The sequence below is a fragment of the Pteropus vampyrus genome, unplaced genomic scaffold (assembly GCF_000151845.1).
Source record: "Pteropus vampyrus isolate Shadow unplaced genomic scaffold, Pvam_2.0 Scaffold146, whole genome shotgun sequence".
In the NCBI taxonomy this organism is placed as follows: Eukaryota; Metazoa; Chordata; class Mammalia; order Chiroptera; family Pteropodidae; genus Pteropus; species Pteropus vampyrus.
The window spans coordinates 1,300,013-1,315,512 of record NW_011888927.1 but is presented as its reverse complement, the minus strand read 5'-3'; the positions used below and the strand labels follow the sequence as shown (position 1 = coordinate 1,315,512).

The 15,500-nt window shown below is 36.5% G+C and overlaps 1 protein-coding gene across 1 annotated transcript in view; it reads right to left on the bottom strand.

The window, feature by feature from the left end:
• Window positions 1-2,595: 2,595 nt before the first annotated feature.
• TRAK2 (trafficking kinesin protein 2) overlaps window positions 2,596-15,500 on the bottom strand; it is a 58,095-nt gene continuing 45,190 nt past the window's right edge. The window contains 6 exon segments of the mRNA XM_011369157.2: window positions 2,596-6,540; window positions 9,000-9,105; window positions 10,906-11,172; window positions 13,010-13,308; window positions 14,794-14,997; window positions 15,296-15,493. Coding sequence (XP_011367459.1) covers window positions 5,862-6,540; window positions 9,000-9,105; window positions 10,906-11,172; window positions 13,010-13,308; window positions 14,794-14,997; window positions 15,296-15,493 — 1,753 coding nt within the window. The 3' untranslated portion in view covers window positions 2,596-5,861.

The window sequence follows — 15,500 nt, the reverse complement described above, 5'->3', positions numbered from 1 at the left end:
GTTGCAAAGAAAGTCAAACTAGGAAAGAAAGTTACCCGTTCATTCAGCTTCTCTTGAGTTGGGCCTTGAGTTGTGAGGTTTGTCCTAGGGAGATGGCAGGCAAAGGTTTGTTTTTTTATTGCTATGGAAACAGAATGGCAGCATCTCACTCAGGCGCTCTGCTCTTAAAGAGAGAGAAAGCTGGAGAAACAGTCTGTCAAGGAATTCCCCAAGACATGAGATAAAATATGCTTAGGATATACTTTCAGAGGAAACAGAATTAAACAGCACTTAATTGGCCTATGGCAGTAGTTGTGAGACAGAATCTGTGATGTATTTTAAGTTCCTCTGTCATTTGCTCACAGACACTTAAAACTCTAAAGTAGGCACTTTCTTCCTTGAATTTCAAGCTTTGAAATCTGCAAAAGTACAAATCCCTCAGGGCAGAAGTCTTTTTCAGTTGCGAGGTGCCAACATTTTTTTTCTAAATAAAGCTGCTTTTTCTCATTATAGAAAAAAGTGCTTATTATAGACCAGTGGTTTTCATTTTATGTTGCTGCAACTCACTATATTTTACACATTTTATAATAAAAAGTTGTATAAAATAATACCTTTATTACATACTATTCTCATTTAGTTCTTTTCCTTCTGTTTAAAATGAAAGCTGATTATAAATCCACTATATTACTTTCATGATCCACTGACGGGTCACAGCCCATAGTTTACAAAACATTGTTATAAATTCATCCATTCATTCTACTCCACATTTATTACCTACTGCATGCCAGGCACTTTTGTGAGATGTAGGGATATACCTCAGTTTCTGTGCTCCACAGAGCTTAGAGACTAGCAGGGAAATGACAACTAATAAGTTCAATGAAAGCACAATGAAGCTTACTTTAAGGGCCTCACCAGATGCAGTGTGTGTATAGCAGGGATTTCTCTTCTAATCTAATGAGTCAGACAACAGTTTTAATCAGAGAAGGAAATCTGACTAGCTTTGCATATTAGAAATATCATTTTTACTGAAATGTAGAGAAACAATGGGAGGGTCCAAATTAGCAGTCTATGCCAGTGGTCAAATTAGACACAATGGTGGCCTCATCTGAGGGAGCAGCAGTGGAAATGGAGAAAAGAGGATGCAATAGGACATGATTGATTGGATGCCAGGGTGAGGGAGAGCAGGCAATGATGATTCCTGGGTTTCCTAGCTCAAGTATTCGAGTAGATGGCAGTGTCATTTATTGAGAAGGAAAAATCTGGGGGATAAACAGGCTCAGGGGAGCAGATCTTGACTTCGGACTTGGACGTGTTGAATTCGAGATGCCAGGCAGACATCCAAATAGTGATGTCTTTTACAGAATTCATTACGCTACGGGAGTTCAAAAGAAGAGTCTGGGCTAAAAACACTTGAGTTTTCAGAGCAGATAATATTTAAAGCCAAGAGAGTGGATGAGCTCACACCGTGAAAGGATGGTATGCAAGAAGAGAAGGTGTGGAACAGAGCCCTGAGGAATCCAATAGTTGTAATAGTATTTCTCAATGTGTTACTTACAATATGTACAGCTATCACTTGAATGAAAGTGGCTTAAACCAAAGAGGTTCATTAATTTCATGAAATACAAAGTATGGAGGTGGTGCTACCAGAGTGTATGCAGACTCAGCAGTGTCATCGGAGAACTGGGCTCTTTACATCTGTCATGCCATCCTCAGTGTGTGGACTGAGGGGAGCCTTGTGGCTGCACGATGACTCCTGCACCATTAGCAGACAAGGTGAAGTCAGACTGCAAAAGCTAAAAGCGAGAGAATGAAGTTATAAAGAGAACGATGGCTAGCTTTGCGTAGTCATCCACTAGAGATTGGATATTTACTTCGCGTCTGTTTACCGTGTGAAATTTTACATTTAAATGCTTTCTTATGATTTAATAAGAGCAGGATTTGGGTCTTGTGTGGAGAGTGGCTAAAAACAAAGATAAAAAGGAAGCATCCACTTGACTTGGCCAAAGCTTGACATTAATTACCACTACTTTGGGATTTCCCCTTCCTTTCCTCTTTTTAATATTAGTACAACTTTGTCAGCTCCAAAATGGCAGAGGGGAAGGAAATGAAGGCTTTTAGGGGCTAAGCGTTAACTGTTCTTCTCTTTGGCTGAATTTAGGGAAACTTAGGCATTGCATGAAAGCCTCTTCCAAGGCCCAGGAAGGGGTCTGATACTACTAACATTAGTGATTTTGCTGAGAAGGCAAGAAAAAAATACATTTTATGAAATAATACTTTGTTTTTTATATATTTGACTTTTCTGTATTTTTCTCTAACTTCTCACATCCCCTTTACTCATACTTTCTCAAAAAAAAAAAAAACTAATGAAAAATAAAAACTGAACTTTATACTAGCACAACTCAAACTTAATGTAATAAACAGAGAGATGGAAGTCAATATGATGCTGAAAGTAACAAAAATAAGATCTGTTTACTATTTATGACTATTGTTGGTTTGTTTTGTGGTTTGACAAATAGAGATTGTTTTCTCTACCCAAAACAACACAGTGGAAAGAAAGATCTAATGCAGGACTATCTGTGAAAAGAACTGGGACAAATACACAGGAAGACAAACGAAAATTTAAGAAGGTACTCATATTTATTATCTGATTTACATTTGACAAAGCAAAGGCAGGTGCAACAAAGAGCTGTTTGACAAAGTCAAGCCCCCAGATATCAAAGAACAGTATTTCCCTGGCCGACCCAGAGGGCACTTGGCCGCTCCTAGGCAGCCGTGCTCTGCAATGCAACCACTCACTCTAGACACTGCTGTGCTGCACTTGGGAGTGCAGGCCCATAGGTCTGACGTCAAAAGAGGGGACCATAACACACAGCGCAAGTTCCAGATGTCAAAAATCGACTTTAATAATCAACAAGTAGTACTAATTATGCACCAGAATGGTCAGAAAAAGTAACAGGCTTTCAATACTGTATAAAATACATCCTTTATATTAGAGGCTCTTGTTGTGAGCTGCCTTTCTCCCCTTGCCAAAATCTGTTCATTCATGTGAAATCAAGGACATGTGGTATAAAACTTTTTAAAAAACTACTTTAACAATGGCTAGCTTCTTCCTAAGATTCATGCCTAAGATTATTTACATAAGATTTGGATCATCATCATTCAAAAGAGCTTTTAATTCTGAGCTTACAAAGGTATCCCTCTTACTATACAGTAGGATACTCAGAAATACCTGAGGTATAATCACTGAGAACCTTCTTGAAGGAGAAAAAAAAAGATTGGAGTTTCCTATACTGGCATATAAATACGTATACAGTTGATACAGAAAAACTAAAATGTGAACAGTATTAAAGTATACAGATAAAATGAGGAGGAACTTGCTACAAGGCTCCAGTTCTTCTGACTATATTTTGCACACGTTTGTTATAACAAATTATTGGGCTGTAGCAAAAAATGATTTTAGGTCAAAACTTCAAAAAATAGTAAAATCCAATTCAAAACAGGGTTCATTTCTAGAGACAAGCACACATCAGTATACAATTATGTTTCTGGTGGAACAGCAACATCAATCTAATTTTTAAAAACCTAAGTTTGGTTATCTTTAATCAGATGTGCTTATTTGGCTATGAATACACCCTCGCCCTTCCTCCAAAGTGATCATTTTAGCATCGGTTATAGAAAAGTATACTAAGTAGAGAATACTTCAAAACCTAGCATAATTTATAGCTATTTACATAATAGATATAAATCTGATAATTTAACACTTTATACTACTCTCTAGCCCTATATTTTCCTACTTCCTAAAGTCTCTTAGAAACTGGCAACAGGAAGATTACTTTCTTAGAGAATAAATAAAAAGCTTTAAGAACTGGCTAAAATAAGCACCCCAGAGTTTCTACTTTATGAAGCAGAAACTCGAACACTATTTTTTAATAAGCAAATTGGGATATTTTGGAAACAGTAAAACATCAGGAATTCTTCTGGCCAATTCCTACCCCATTCGGGGACTTTTACATTCACTAGTGGATCTGTGGGAACCCTTTCTGAACATGTCTGCACTGTAAGGTCTCCTGACCTCAGCATGACCAAGACAAGGGGAGCGAAAGTGGGGAGGATGCTTTCACTTCTGTTTTTAAGAAACTGATTTAGAAAAGGTTTATTAAAAGATTCTAAAAAGCACAGAAAACTCACACATTCTTACCACTGCATGCATGTTGGTTTTTCTACCCTTTTGTTAGCTCTTCATGTAGGAAGGCACCTGGAGAGGAGAGAGGAAGAACCCTCCTCTGGCCCGGGAATAAGAGTTTCGGAGAAAATCACAGGAGCCAGACTCTTACCAAGAATATCAGAAAAGTCCTTTCAGTTAAGTCAGAACAAAGGAGCAAAGGATTTGCAAATTAAGCACCAAAAAGTCAAGTAATATGCTTCCCATTTTCAAAAATAAAAGAGTTAGCCCCCTCCCTCATCTTCTATCATGCCTTTCAATATAATGGTGTTTCTTTCTGAACTGCCCTTTCTAGATAAAGCCTGTCCTCTGACGGGGAACAGGGGACCTTGATCCTTAACACTCAGAAAACAGATCTATTTCTTCCCAGTTCGCAGCCTCGCGTCACAATGCTAAATGCTGAAACATAATTCTCCTTGTTTCACTTTGCCATTTCACATAGTTTGTAAAACAAACAAAAAACCAGCAGAGAAAAAGCAAAAGCTTTAACTCTCTCATTAAAGAGTTCATACTATAATTTTACAGATATCTAGAAAAAGGCAGATGTGCTTTAATTTTATTTTACATTAAGAAAACCAGTCTCAAAGCAAGCATCTGGCTTTTATTTAAGTTTATAATAATTTAATAATTTGCCTGAGAAATTTTGTGCAAATACACATTGTCTTTCATTAGAAATATGCATAGCACACTTTGGAAAAAGTTTAGTTGCAATCAACTTTCCTTATAAAAAAACCTTAGACATAAATATACAACATTCTTTAATTCCTACTGATTGTACTTTTGGTTTAACCCCATCCAGCCTGCAAGGAAATTTGAAAGACATGCAATTATGTTCATCCTCCTTGGCCACTATGCTTATCCAGAAATCTTCTGAAAACAAGTTTCCTTGGTTTTACTTTACCCATATTTCCTTCTTAAATTAAACCCCTTCTACCATCCCCGCTACCCCTCAATATACATTCTGGATGTTGTAGTAAAATACAGATTTAAGAAAATGAACTTTTGTTAATCACAAATACAAAAGGAATTTGGGTGGTGTTTGGACTCCCAGTGGTTCGAAGTCCTGAAAACAGAAAGCAAAAAGGGGGGCTCCACTATTCTGCTCTTTGAGGAAGGTAAAACTTCTTGTTTTCTAAAGCTGTGAGTATACCACTGCCCGATATGTCATTTAACCAGGCGTCAAAGGGGAAAACAGAAGCCAGCTCACTGCTGTTTCCGTGACTGAGCTTACCCCTGCCCCTTCCAGACAGCTTTCTCCAGGCAACAGGCAACGCCGCTCCTTGTCTCCTCCCGTCTCCTGACCCGGGCGCTCCCTGCTTATGCTTCCTAGGACTGTCCTAGCAAGTTCGATATTTCTGGTTTGTTTCAATTACTGAATTTATTTTCTGGTCACTTTTTATTTTCAAGACCAGAAAACCCAACCTTTCTTCCTGTTCTGCTTCCGAACACTCACGACCCATTCATTTACACATTCAGCTTATTGGATCTCCCTCCTTAGGGCCTCATCCCAATTGTTTCCATTCTCTCGCTTTCCTCTTCCCACATTCACAACCCATCTGCAACATTCTTTTTCTCTCAGTCAGACCAGAGTACATGTATCAGTGCAAATCTATCCTTCATCCTGCTAGTTTATATTACGAGGTCAGTTAACTGCTGAACCTCAGTCCTCCTTCAGGATTCCCATTTTGGGTGAGGATGTGCAAACTGAGGTGCCAAAGCTACCCATCATGATTGGAAGACTCTGATTCCTCCTCAATCCACTCAATAAGTTGCTACCTGAATTTAAATAAACAGCAGACTCTGGTCTTTGAAGACCAATTTCTGCCTCTTGGCTTCTTCCATTTTCCTGGGCATCGGGGGCCTTGATCACTCTGGCTATCCCCAGTCTCTTCAGCCTGCCCACTAAGTTCATCTTCAACTGGCCAGTATCAGGAGGGCTCCGGGAAGGTCTCAAGCCATACATCTCCTGGAGGAATGTTTCGGCTGGGCGGGAGGCCAAAAAATTTTCAGAGAGATGCACTCGAGGCTCAAAGGACAAAGGAGAAGAGCAAGGTGAGTGAGATGGTGAATTTGGTGGTGTGGAAGGGATAGCCAGGGCTTTAGGGAGAGACTGGAGAAGGGGGTTCTCTGAAACGGGGCTGTGGTAGACTTTAGCAGAGATGCCTCGCTCTTGGAGAAGTTTGGCCAAGCTCATGGTGCTGCTGAAGGTTACAGTGGAATCTCGTCGGTTGGTGATGGACTCACCAATGCTGAGTCTATAGGACATAGCAGGAGAATTCACTACCGTGTTTGATGAACTGCTACTGCTACTTCCACAGGATAATGAAGGGAACCCAGAGCTTAAAAAAAAAAGCAGGAGAGACAGTTTAAGCGTTAAAAAGCAATCTCCAAGTCAGTATTTAAGTAATTACAGTAGGTACCCACAGTAAATATAGAGGAATTAGCAACACATTAGTAACTGAACTCTGTAGAATAGATCTGAGGAATGAAAATTTTGATATGTTACTTTGACGATTGCCTAATTATTTGTAATTTGTAACTTACTTAATAACTTGATATATTAAGTTATAAGTTCTTTTTATAGGATATGAAAGTTGACTGTACTCTTAGATAACTTCATTCTTAAATTTGAACTCTAAAATATATTTATCTATGGGAATATCATAACTAAATTTTATGATAGAAATCAAACAAATTTAAATATAAGAGCAAACCCTAGAAAATTTTATTAACCTATCAATTCCATAAAGTGAAATACTCCCAACAGACAATCCATGAGCAAATAATTCTTCAATCTTTTTGAAAATATAATCTTTCATAATTAAACCTAAGATGCTCTTCTAAAAGCAGCTTTCAATTTTATATTTCTGAGAAGTAATAAAGTTCTAATTATTAAATTCCCATTGTCAAGAATATGTATTCCAAACAATAGTAGCATAAGGATACCACGGAACAAATTTTTCTCAACCTTGACTAAGAACATGTATTTCTCAGAAGTTGAAAATAATTAAAAACCTTAACAGCTTTTAGAATCTTTCATCTTATGTTTTGTTAAAAAGAAAAAAAATTAAATAAGAAATCATGTACTCAAAGAAATGGTGATAGAATGGAGAGAATACTTCTTTAGTCAATGTTACTGTATTTAAGAAACTTTCATTTCAACACAAAATACTTAGCGTATCAAGATATCAAGATTTTTAAAGATTATGAACTTTAAAATGCAAGTTTAGGATTAATAAATAAACTTTCTAAGGTACCAACTTATATAAAAGCAAAATACAAACAACTTGACTGCTTGGTTGAATTAAAAGCTTATAATCTGATATGGTAAATATATCGTACTCCCAGTCTCCCACCTCCCTGCCCCTACTTTACTGCAGCATTGCTTGTCCTTTCCCAAGTTATATACTTCATATGACGGTATCGACTTGAATTGAGAGTCTTCTCAGGAACCGATTTTATAAAACTTACCTTTTTGACTATAAGAACAATGTAGGAAGACTACAGATATGTCTGTTCATTATGGACTTTATTGAGATCTTTATTGAGTATCACCCAAATGCTTCTCTAAACATCTGATTTGCTTCTATCTTATAGACACTGTGAATCACAATGTTATTTCCCTCCACACTGGCAGCAGGAAGGTTAAGACTCAAATACATGGCTCACCTTATCGAGTATATAATTATGGTACAATTTATACAGTTTTTTAAAATCTATTTTCTATCTTTATTCTTGATTCCTCTTTATTTTTCTTCTATCCTAGTTAACATCAACTCTGAAATGTTCCACATATCTTTGAAGACTACCTTAGATGCTTTTGGGAATTGGTAGGATAGAAATAGTAGCAATATGGCTTAATAAGATCCCTCAACGACCTGTTGGAATAGCCATATTCTAGCCTGTGTAGAAAATAATTTGGCCTCAGCCTCTGGGAGGCAATCTATGCCATATCTGTTTTTGTTTAGGATGGAGGTTGGGCACAGTTGATCTTGAGGTGGGCCTGGTCACATCCAATAGTTGTAGGGTTGGGGCTGGCCATGCCAGAAAGACCAACCATTTGATTTAGGGTGGGGGCTTTGGGTAAGTAGACCTGGAGATGAGTTCAACCACATGGGTAATCAATCAATCAATGGATCATGCCTACGCACTGTAGCCTCAATACAATATCTGGACTGAGGCGTGGGTGAGCTTCCCTGGTTGGCAATACTCTGTGTGTACTACCACGCATCCATGCCAGGAAAGTAATTATCCTAAGGCCAAGGGAAGCTTTGTGTGTGGAAACCTCCCTGACACTGATTTATGTGTTTCTTCTTTTGGCTAACTTTAACTTGTATCCTTTCCCTGTAAGAAACAGTAACCATGAGCACAACAGTTTTCAGTGAAGTTCTGTGAATTTTTGTAGAAAATTATTGAACCAGAGAGTAGTTTTGGAAACCACTCGCAGGTAGTGTCAGAAGTGAGAGCAGTCTGGAATGGAGGAACGATCCCTCAAATCGTACAGTTTGGCTAACTGTGGGTATAGTTCCAGTTGGGCCTTTACTACCTGTCTACCTTGGACAAGTCACATGAACTTTCTATGCTTCGGTTTCTTCATTTACACAACACACACTTGCTCTGCCTACTTCAAAGACTTATAATGATAGAATGAGAAAATACAATGTGAAAATATTCTACAGACAAATGATCACAGAACATTAATTAAAATTCTGGGAATTAAAATAAAAGTAAGTTTTAAAAGGAATTCATGAAAACATAGTTGAGGAAAGAAGTGAGGCCTCAAATTGCCCAGACCTACCTGGGGGTAACCTGAGTGATATCAGAGGGATGTAATATCCTACAGGTGGTGAAGGTGAATGTCAAGTTTGTGCATGAGAGACACTTCCCTGGGTTTGAGGTTGCAACTGAAGTAGAAATTTTTAGGGAATCAAACACAAAATTGAAAGACCAAGTTAAAAATGTAAAAAGTTCATTATTATTTATTAATAATACAGCATTTATCAAGTGTCATTTGCACAAAAATCCCCAAATATGAAAATATACATAAATATTACATTAGTATTGACTGGTCACTATATAGCTGAATCCTTTGATACTTTAAAACTATAATGTAAAAGGATTAAAAGTAGCTTAGAAACAAGAGAAAACACATTCTAAAAAAAATACATTAAAAAACCCCAAGATCCAATCTTTCTAGCCAAACGATCTATTCCAGTGGTTCTCAAAGTGTGGTTTGAAGACCTTGTGGGTGTTTACACATCAAAACTACTTTCATAGCAATGCTAAGACACCATCTGCATTTTTGACTGGGTTGGCATTTGCACTGCTGGCTCCTCAGCACAAATCAAGGAAATGGCACCAAGCTGTACTAGTATTCTTCACTGTTCTCCACTCAGTATTTAAAAAACAACAACAAAAAAGCCAGATTCACATAAAAACGTCCTTGATGAATCTTGACTCTCGAATCTTTTTAAAAGTCTGTGCGGTGAAATGAGAAGTGAGCATTAAGCACTCTGCCGCATACGAGATACAATGGTTATCCAGAGGAAAAGCATACGTGCAATTGAGTTGAAATTTCGTGGAACACCATTTTACTTGAAAGAATGACTAATAGGCAAACTACAGTTATCCAGACTTGGAAATCTGGCAGAAGTTTTCTTGAAAATGAATGTAGTGAGCCCACCTCTTCAAGAAAAGTAGCTGACAGTATTTGCTGTTGACAAATTTGAACTTTCAAGTTAAAATGAGAGTTTTGGAAAATTTGTATCCACCACTGAGATCTTGAAAGCTTCCTAATACTAACAGACTTATCTGATGAGACAAGTGGTGATATTAATGTGATTTTAATACATTATATAATGAAATGTGCCAACATTTGGAAGATCTGCATAACTCACTAAACCAATATTTTCTAAATGACCAATGCATGATGTCACAAAATCATGCATGGGGAAAAGATGCATTCAAAGTGTAGAATAGAACGATAGATTTTAACGTAACAAAGTATGAAAAGTTCACTGATAGGGTTTCATACTCCACATTGCCACAAACCTTAAACTACCATTTATCAAGTTTTTGGTGTAACATCAAAGAATATCCACAGATAGCTGATGAGGCCATTAAAATACTCTTTCTTTTTCCAACTACATATCTGTGTGAGGTTATATTTTCCTCCTACTTCTCAACAAAAACAACAAATTATAGCAGTCTGAATGTGGAAGCTGATATGAGAATCTAACTATCTTCTATTAAACCATAAATTAGAGATTTATAAAACTGTAAAACAAACCACTCTTCTCACTACTTAAAAAAATAGCTATTTTTCATAAAACATATTGTATTAATATGTAATTATTATTTTTAACTGAGTTAATAAATGCTTTTATAATGTCTCAGTTTTGATTTCTAATATGGTAATTATCAATAGATGCAACCCATATAGACAAGCTCTTTGGAATGCTCAGTGATTTTTAAGAGTATAAAGAGGTCTCTCTCTCTCTCTCTGCCCAGTTGATTTATATAGTCTGGCTAAGATAAAGTAGAATTAGAAGGGTCACTAATGCGATAGGTTTTCATTATCTTATATTCAAGACTAAGTATACTGCAATGACAGTTAAGTAGAAGTAGTCAGCTGACCATACAGTAAGTCAGGATGCAAAGTATTACTAGCTATGAGACTATATTCAACAAAGTACTCTTCTTACCTGTAACTGGACCACCTGCTGAAGTAATGGGCGGCAGAAAGATTCCTGTTATTGGCTTGGAATCGGTAGGTTTTTGTTCCACTTGAAGAGGTTGCTGAACCTGAAAAGTGATACCTTCCTCTTCATCCTCTTCTAAATCTGAGAGGTGATAGATGGCATCTTTAGGCAATTGGGTAAAGCCTTTAGTGATGACACCTGGTCGTGGGTCAAGAATGGTTCCTAAATTTGGTTGAGCAAGCTGCTGCCAGTGGTACAGAGTTTGTGATCCTGAATATGCAAGATAGAAATAAATAAATAAGCATGCTTTAAATTTCTCACAAATATTAAATCTTGAAGCAGAAGCTAAAATTATGTGTAAAAAAGTAATATTAATAAAACTACTTCTTTAGTCTTAATATTTTGGTAAAATTTGTAAATTAAAGTTCTCTGTGGAAGATTGACAAGTTGCTGAAGATATGAATAATAATCTTTCTATTTCAAACGTTAAAAAGGACATCTAAAGCAGGGGTGAAGAAAACCAACACGACATCCTTAATAGAAACTAGGATGCTGAGGCAGTGATGAGAAGAAAGACATGTACCTTAGAGGTGACAAAAAACAATACTTCATTGGCTTATGAACTTTGAAATCAAAAGCCAGGATCATAGGATGGAAGACACTTTGAATTTTCAGTGGGGGGTGTGTGTGTGTGTGTGTGTGTGTGTGTGTGTGTGTATGTACTTCCCCACCTTATTCATGACTCTCCTTTTCCCAGGCTCACAAGGAGAGTAGGAAAATCAAGGAAATGATAAAAGGAGGCTATATCCCTATGGTCCCTGCCTACGAACACTGGTGAATGATCACTCCAAGCATCTGCACCAGATGCAATGTCTAATTATGACACTATAGTCATTTCATCCTAAAAATGGCAACTCTGACAAATACCTGCAATTCTGACAAATACCTGCACTGATCATTAATGAATAAAACTAACATAGGACCTCACAGGTTTCCTACTCAAAATTTTGTCTAATGCAGACGCTTATGATAATAAGCAGAGAATCATCTGAAGACTGGCAATATTCTATAAAGCAAAGAAATTTCTTTTGAATTCAAGTTCTATCTTACAAGAGAACAGAAACTGAATTGAAATGAACAGAACTGGAAAGAAAAATACAGGCACACATACCTGTAAATAAACATTACTTGGGTAAAGAATTCTTTTTTGAAAAAGAAGGTAGAGCTAAAGAATTATACCTAGATTATTTTTACTTATCATATCCCATTTACCTTACCATAAAAATTGTTATAATGATAGTCCTTAGCAAAGGACAAGAAAAGATTACTCTTCCTCCCTCATATTTATATTTTAAAAAATCAATAAAAGAAAATTGATGGCTGATGACCTGGAGAATATAGATCTCTTCATTCATTTTCCGCAAAGGACTATAATGCACTGTCACCTAAACGGCAAGACTTAGTGATAATAAATATATCTTCTGCACATAGTGCTCTTACAATTACAATATAAATCTTAGTTCAGGTGAAAGAAAGTCAATAAACAATGTGGCTTAACCCATTTCCCGTTTGCCTTGAAAATATTCACTGGTGGTGTTCACGGCTGCAGCGTTTACCCCAAGATAACTCGCAGATTATAGTCCTAAATTTGCCATGAAATACCTCGCTTTTTCTATTATTTTTGCATCGCTGTAATATATCCATAGTCTTTGGAAGCAAATGAAATCATTCTATGTATAGCATTCTGTTTTTAGCCATGGTATTTCCATTTACAAAATATAGTAATTCTTGATCACTGAAAATGTCAAATCCTAGAAAACAAAGCATCCCTACGTGTGATGTTAACATTGTTCTCAGTTGTTAGTTGAAGATTCATTTGATGAATCTGATTTATGTACACATTTCTGTTACATTAGGATTAGAGACAAGTTCTGTTTAGAAATAACTCCAAGAACAGTTTTCATACTTATTTTCACATTGAAAACCAGTCAGATTTGCTTCAGCCTCAAAAAGTGTGTTTATGTCATATTAAATTAACGATGGCAGTTAGGTGCACTTTTTTTCTAAACAGGAAATGGGTTAAAAATGGCCCTTACTGATTTATTACCTTCAAGGGGCTTGACAATTTGTAATTTTTCAGGCATATAACACCGAAAGCAACTGGCACTGCTGAAGTCTGTGATCTCCGACTGGTCAGTACAGAGAGAGGCAAGGCTCTCTGTGGGGGTGCCACAACCACTAACCCCTTCTTTCTGGTCAGCCAAAACCTGAATCTTCCGCTCCCACTCTTCAGCAAAGAACTGCTTCTCACTTAAGTAGTTCTGTCGCCGCAGACTAAGGCGATGCAGTGCTGTAGCCAAATCACTATCTTCAGAGGGTTCTGGTTGACCCACCTTATGAATGTTCCTATAGGCAAACCACATTAACTGATTAAATTTGTAAGGATCATAGCACAATGCAGACCTCTCCTTTCTACAATGGTGAATGTTCAAGAGACTGATCTTATAAACAGTATATGTTTAGATATCTGGAACACAGAATATTTACCATAAAAATTGTTATAATGATAGTCCTTAGCAAAGGACAAGAAAAGATTACTCTTCTTCCTTCATATTTATATTTAAAAGAAATAGTAACGACAAACCAAAATCATTACTACTATATGTTATTTTTATTGATCATTTCAAGTGACTTCAGAAAGGCAAAAAATATACTTTATAGTTATATAGTGTTTACTGACTTTTCTATTTCACTTAATTTATGACACTATTGATAGGACCATCTATAAATTCAGTTTAAGTAGTCAAAGAAGTAAATATTATCATATTTCATGAATCTATACTATCATTGATTACAAAAGATACTGTTATTTTATGTACTAAGAAAGAAAAAATGCTACCTGTTAAATTATGACATGCCATTAGTTATAAAAAATAAACAATTTCAAAAATACTAAAATGTGAAAAAATTTGCTTTGGCCATAGAATCCTCTATGAAATACTGAAGAACATTTAAAAAAATAAAATAAAATAAGATGGTAAATACTGCATTTTCATAGTTCTGTGACATTTTTTCACTGTTCACCATTTTAAAAATTAGAATTATCTTACAATTGATATCAAAAGAAAGAGTAGCAAGCCAAGGTGCAGTTGCCACTGGCCATTGTGTGTGAATTCACATAGAACTGTCTGTTAGATCTCCTAGGGTGAGGTTGTACTGACACACAAAACTACTGTGGGTGCCAAATACGTCCACCACAGACAAGGCAATACAACCGAAAACCCAGAGGAATGGATTTGTACATTAGAAAAGATTTTTCTCAGGTGTTAAACATCTACCTTTCAGAAGCTTTCAGCTGACTTTCTAGTACTGCTGTTTAATTTCTAGTTATATGTAATTCGATGAACTGAATTAATGAGAAGTGGGAAAAAAAATTAAGTGTAAACAAATAGGAAATTAAGAGCAAGCTAGTTTTCCTCAATAGGTATTCAAGCTTATTGTTCATCTTCAAGGCACCAAAACAGTTGAGATTACAAGCATGGGTTATGAGAAAGTGTCATCTGATACTATACATAACTGCTCATGACCAAATTCCAAAAAAATTTGACTTTGAACACAAAGAAGATTTAGACACAAACTTTGCCACACTGAAGAAAGTAGGAAAGAATTTCATAGTTCAATGCAAGCTCCATTTCGAACATAATTAAATGTAGCTTTTTTACTCCAAAACTTTTATGAAATCAATGACCAGTCTTACAAATAATAAAGAAAACTGACAGCTCCAGAACTTGGGACAGCCCTGAGCAATGCTAGAATTTGAGTATGTGAATCTGGTATGTCAATACCGCAAGAAATGTATGTAGAATCACTGCCATGATCTATGCTTCTTACCCTGGAACCGCCTCCAAGTTGCTCCCCTGGCTCAGGAGTGTTTTGTCCTCTGTTTGTTGTAAACCTGACTCAAAAGGTTTTGCTGTCATGATGACACTTGAACGATTGGAGCCTGGAATCGTTAGCAGAGCTGGGAATGGGAAAGAGCGGCCCCGTGTGTCATTGGCAATCCTGACAGTATCGAATACCCGTTTCTGTTGGGCTCTGTCAAAAAAGAAGTGTACATTATTGCCACTGCCTACTACTGGAGTGCTTTAGATAAGAGACGTGTGTGCAGTTCGTTAAAAATAAAGCCACCCTGAATAGTCTCTAAATTTTAGGAGATCATTAGAAAATAAACTTTAGAACAAGAGAACTCTCACAAATGTGAGCGCTACTAGGAAAAAACTGAAAAGTAAGCAGATTTACTACTGAATCTCATAATACCTATCACTTTGGATTGCGACTTCTTTTAAATTTCCATCCCAATGGTTGAGTAACAACATATTTGATCTGTACTCACTTTTGTTTAAAGAGAGATTCCTCATCCAAACTCAACTTTTTACGCATAGTTCCCTCGATCTCAGCTGCTAAAGATTCCTAAAAAAAAGAGTTTGAGATTCCTTTAGTGATTATGTAAGAAGGCTGTTAGAAAAGAAATGAATTGTCCTTAAATTAACAGTCTCCAGAATCCAGTACTTTTGGTATTATAATAGAAGAAAATTAAA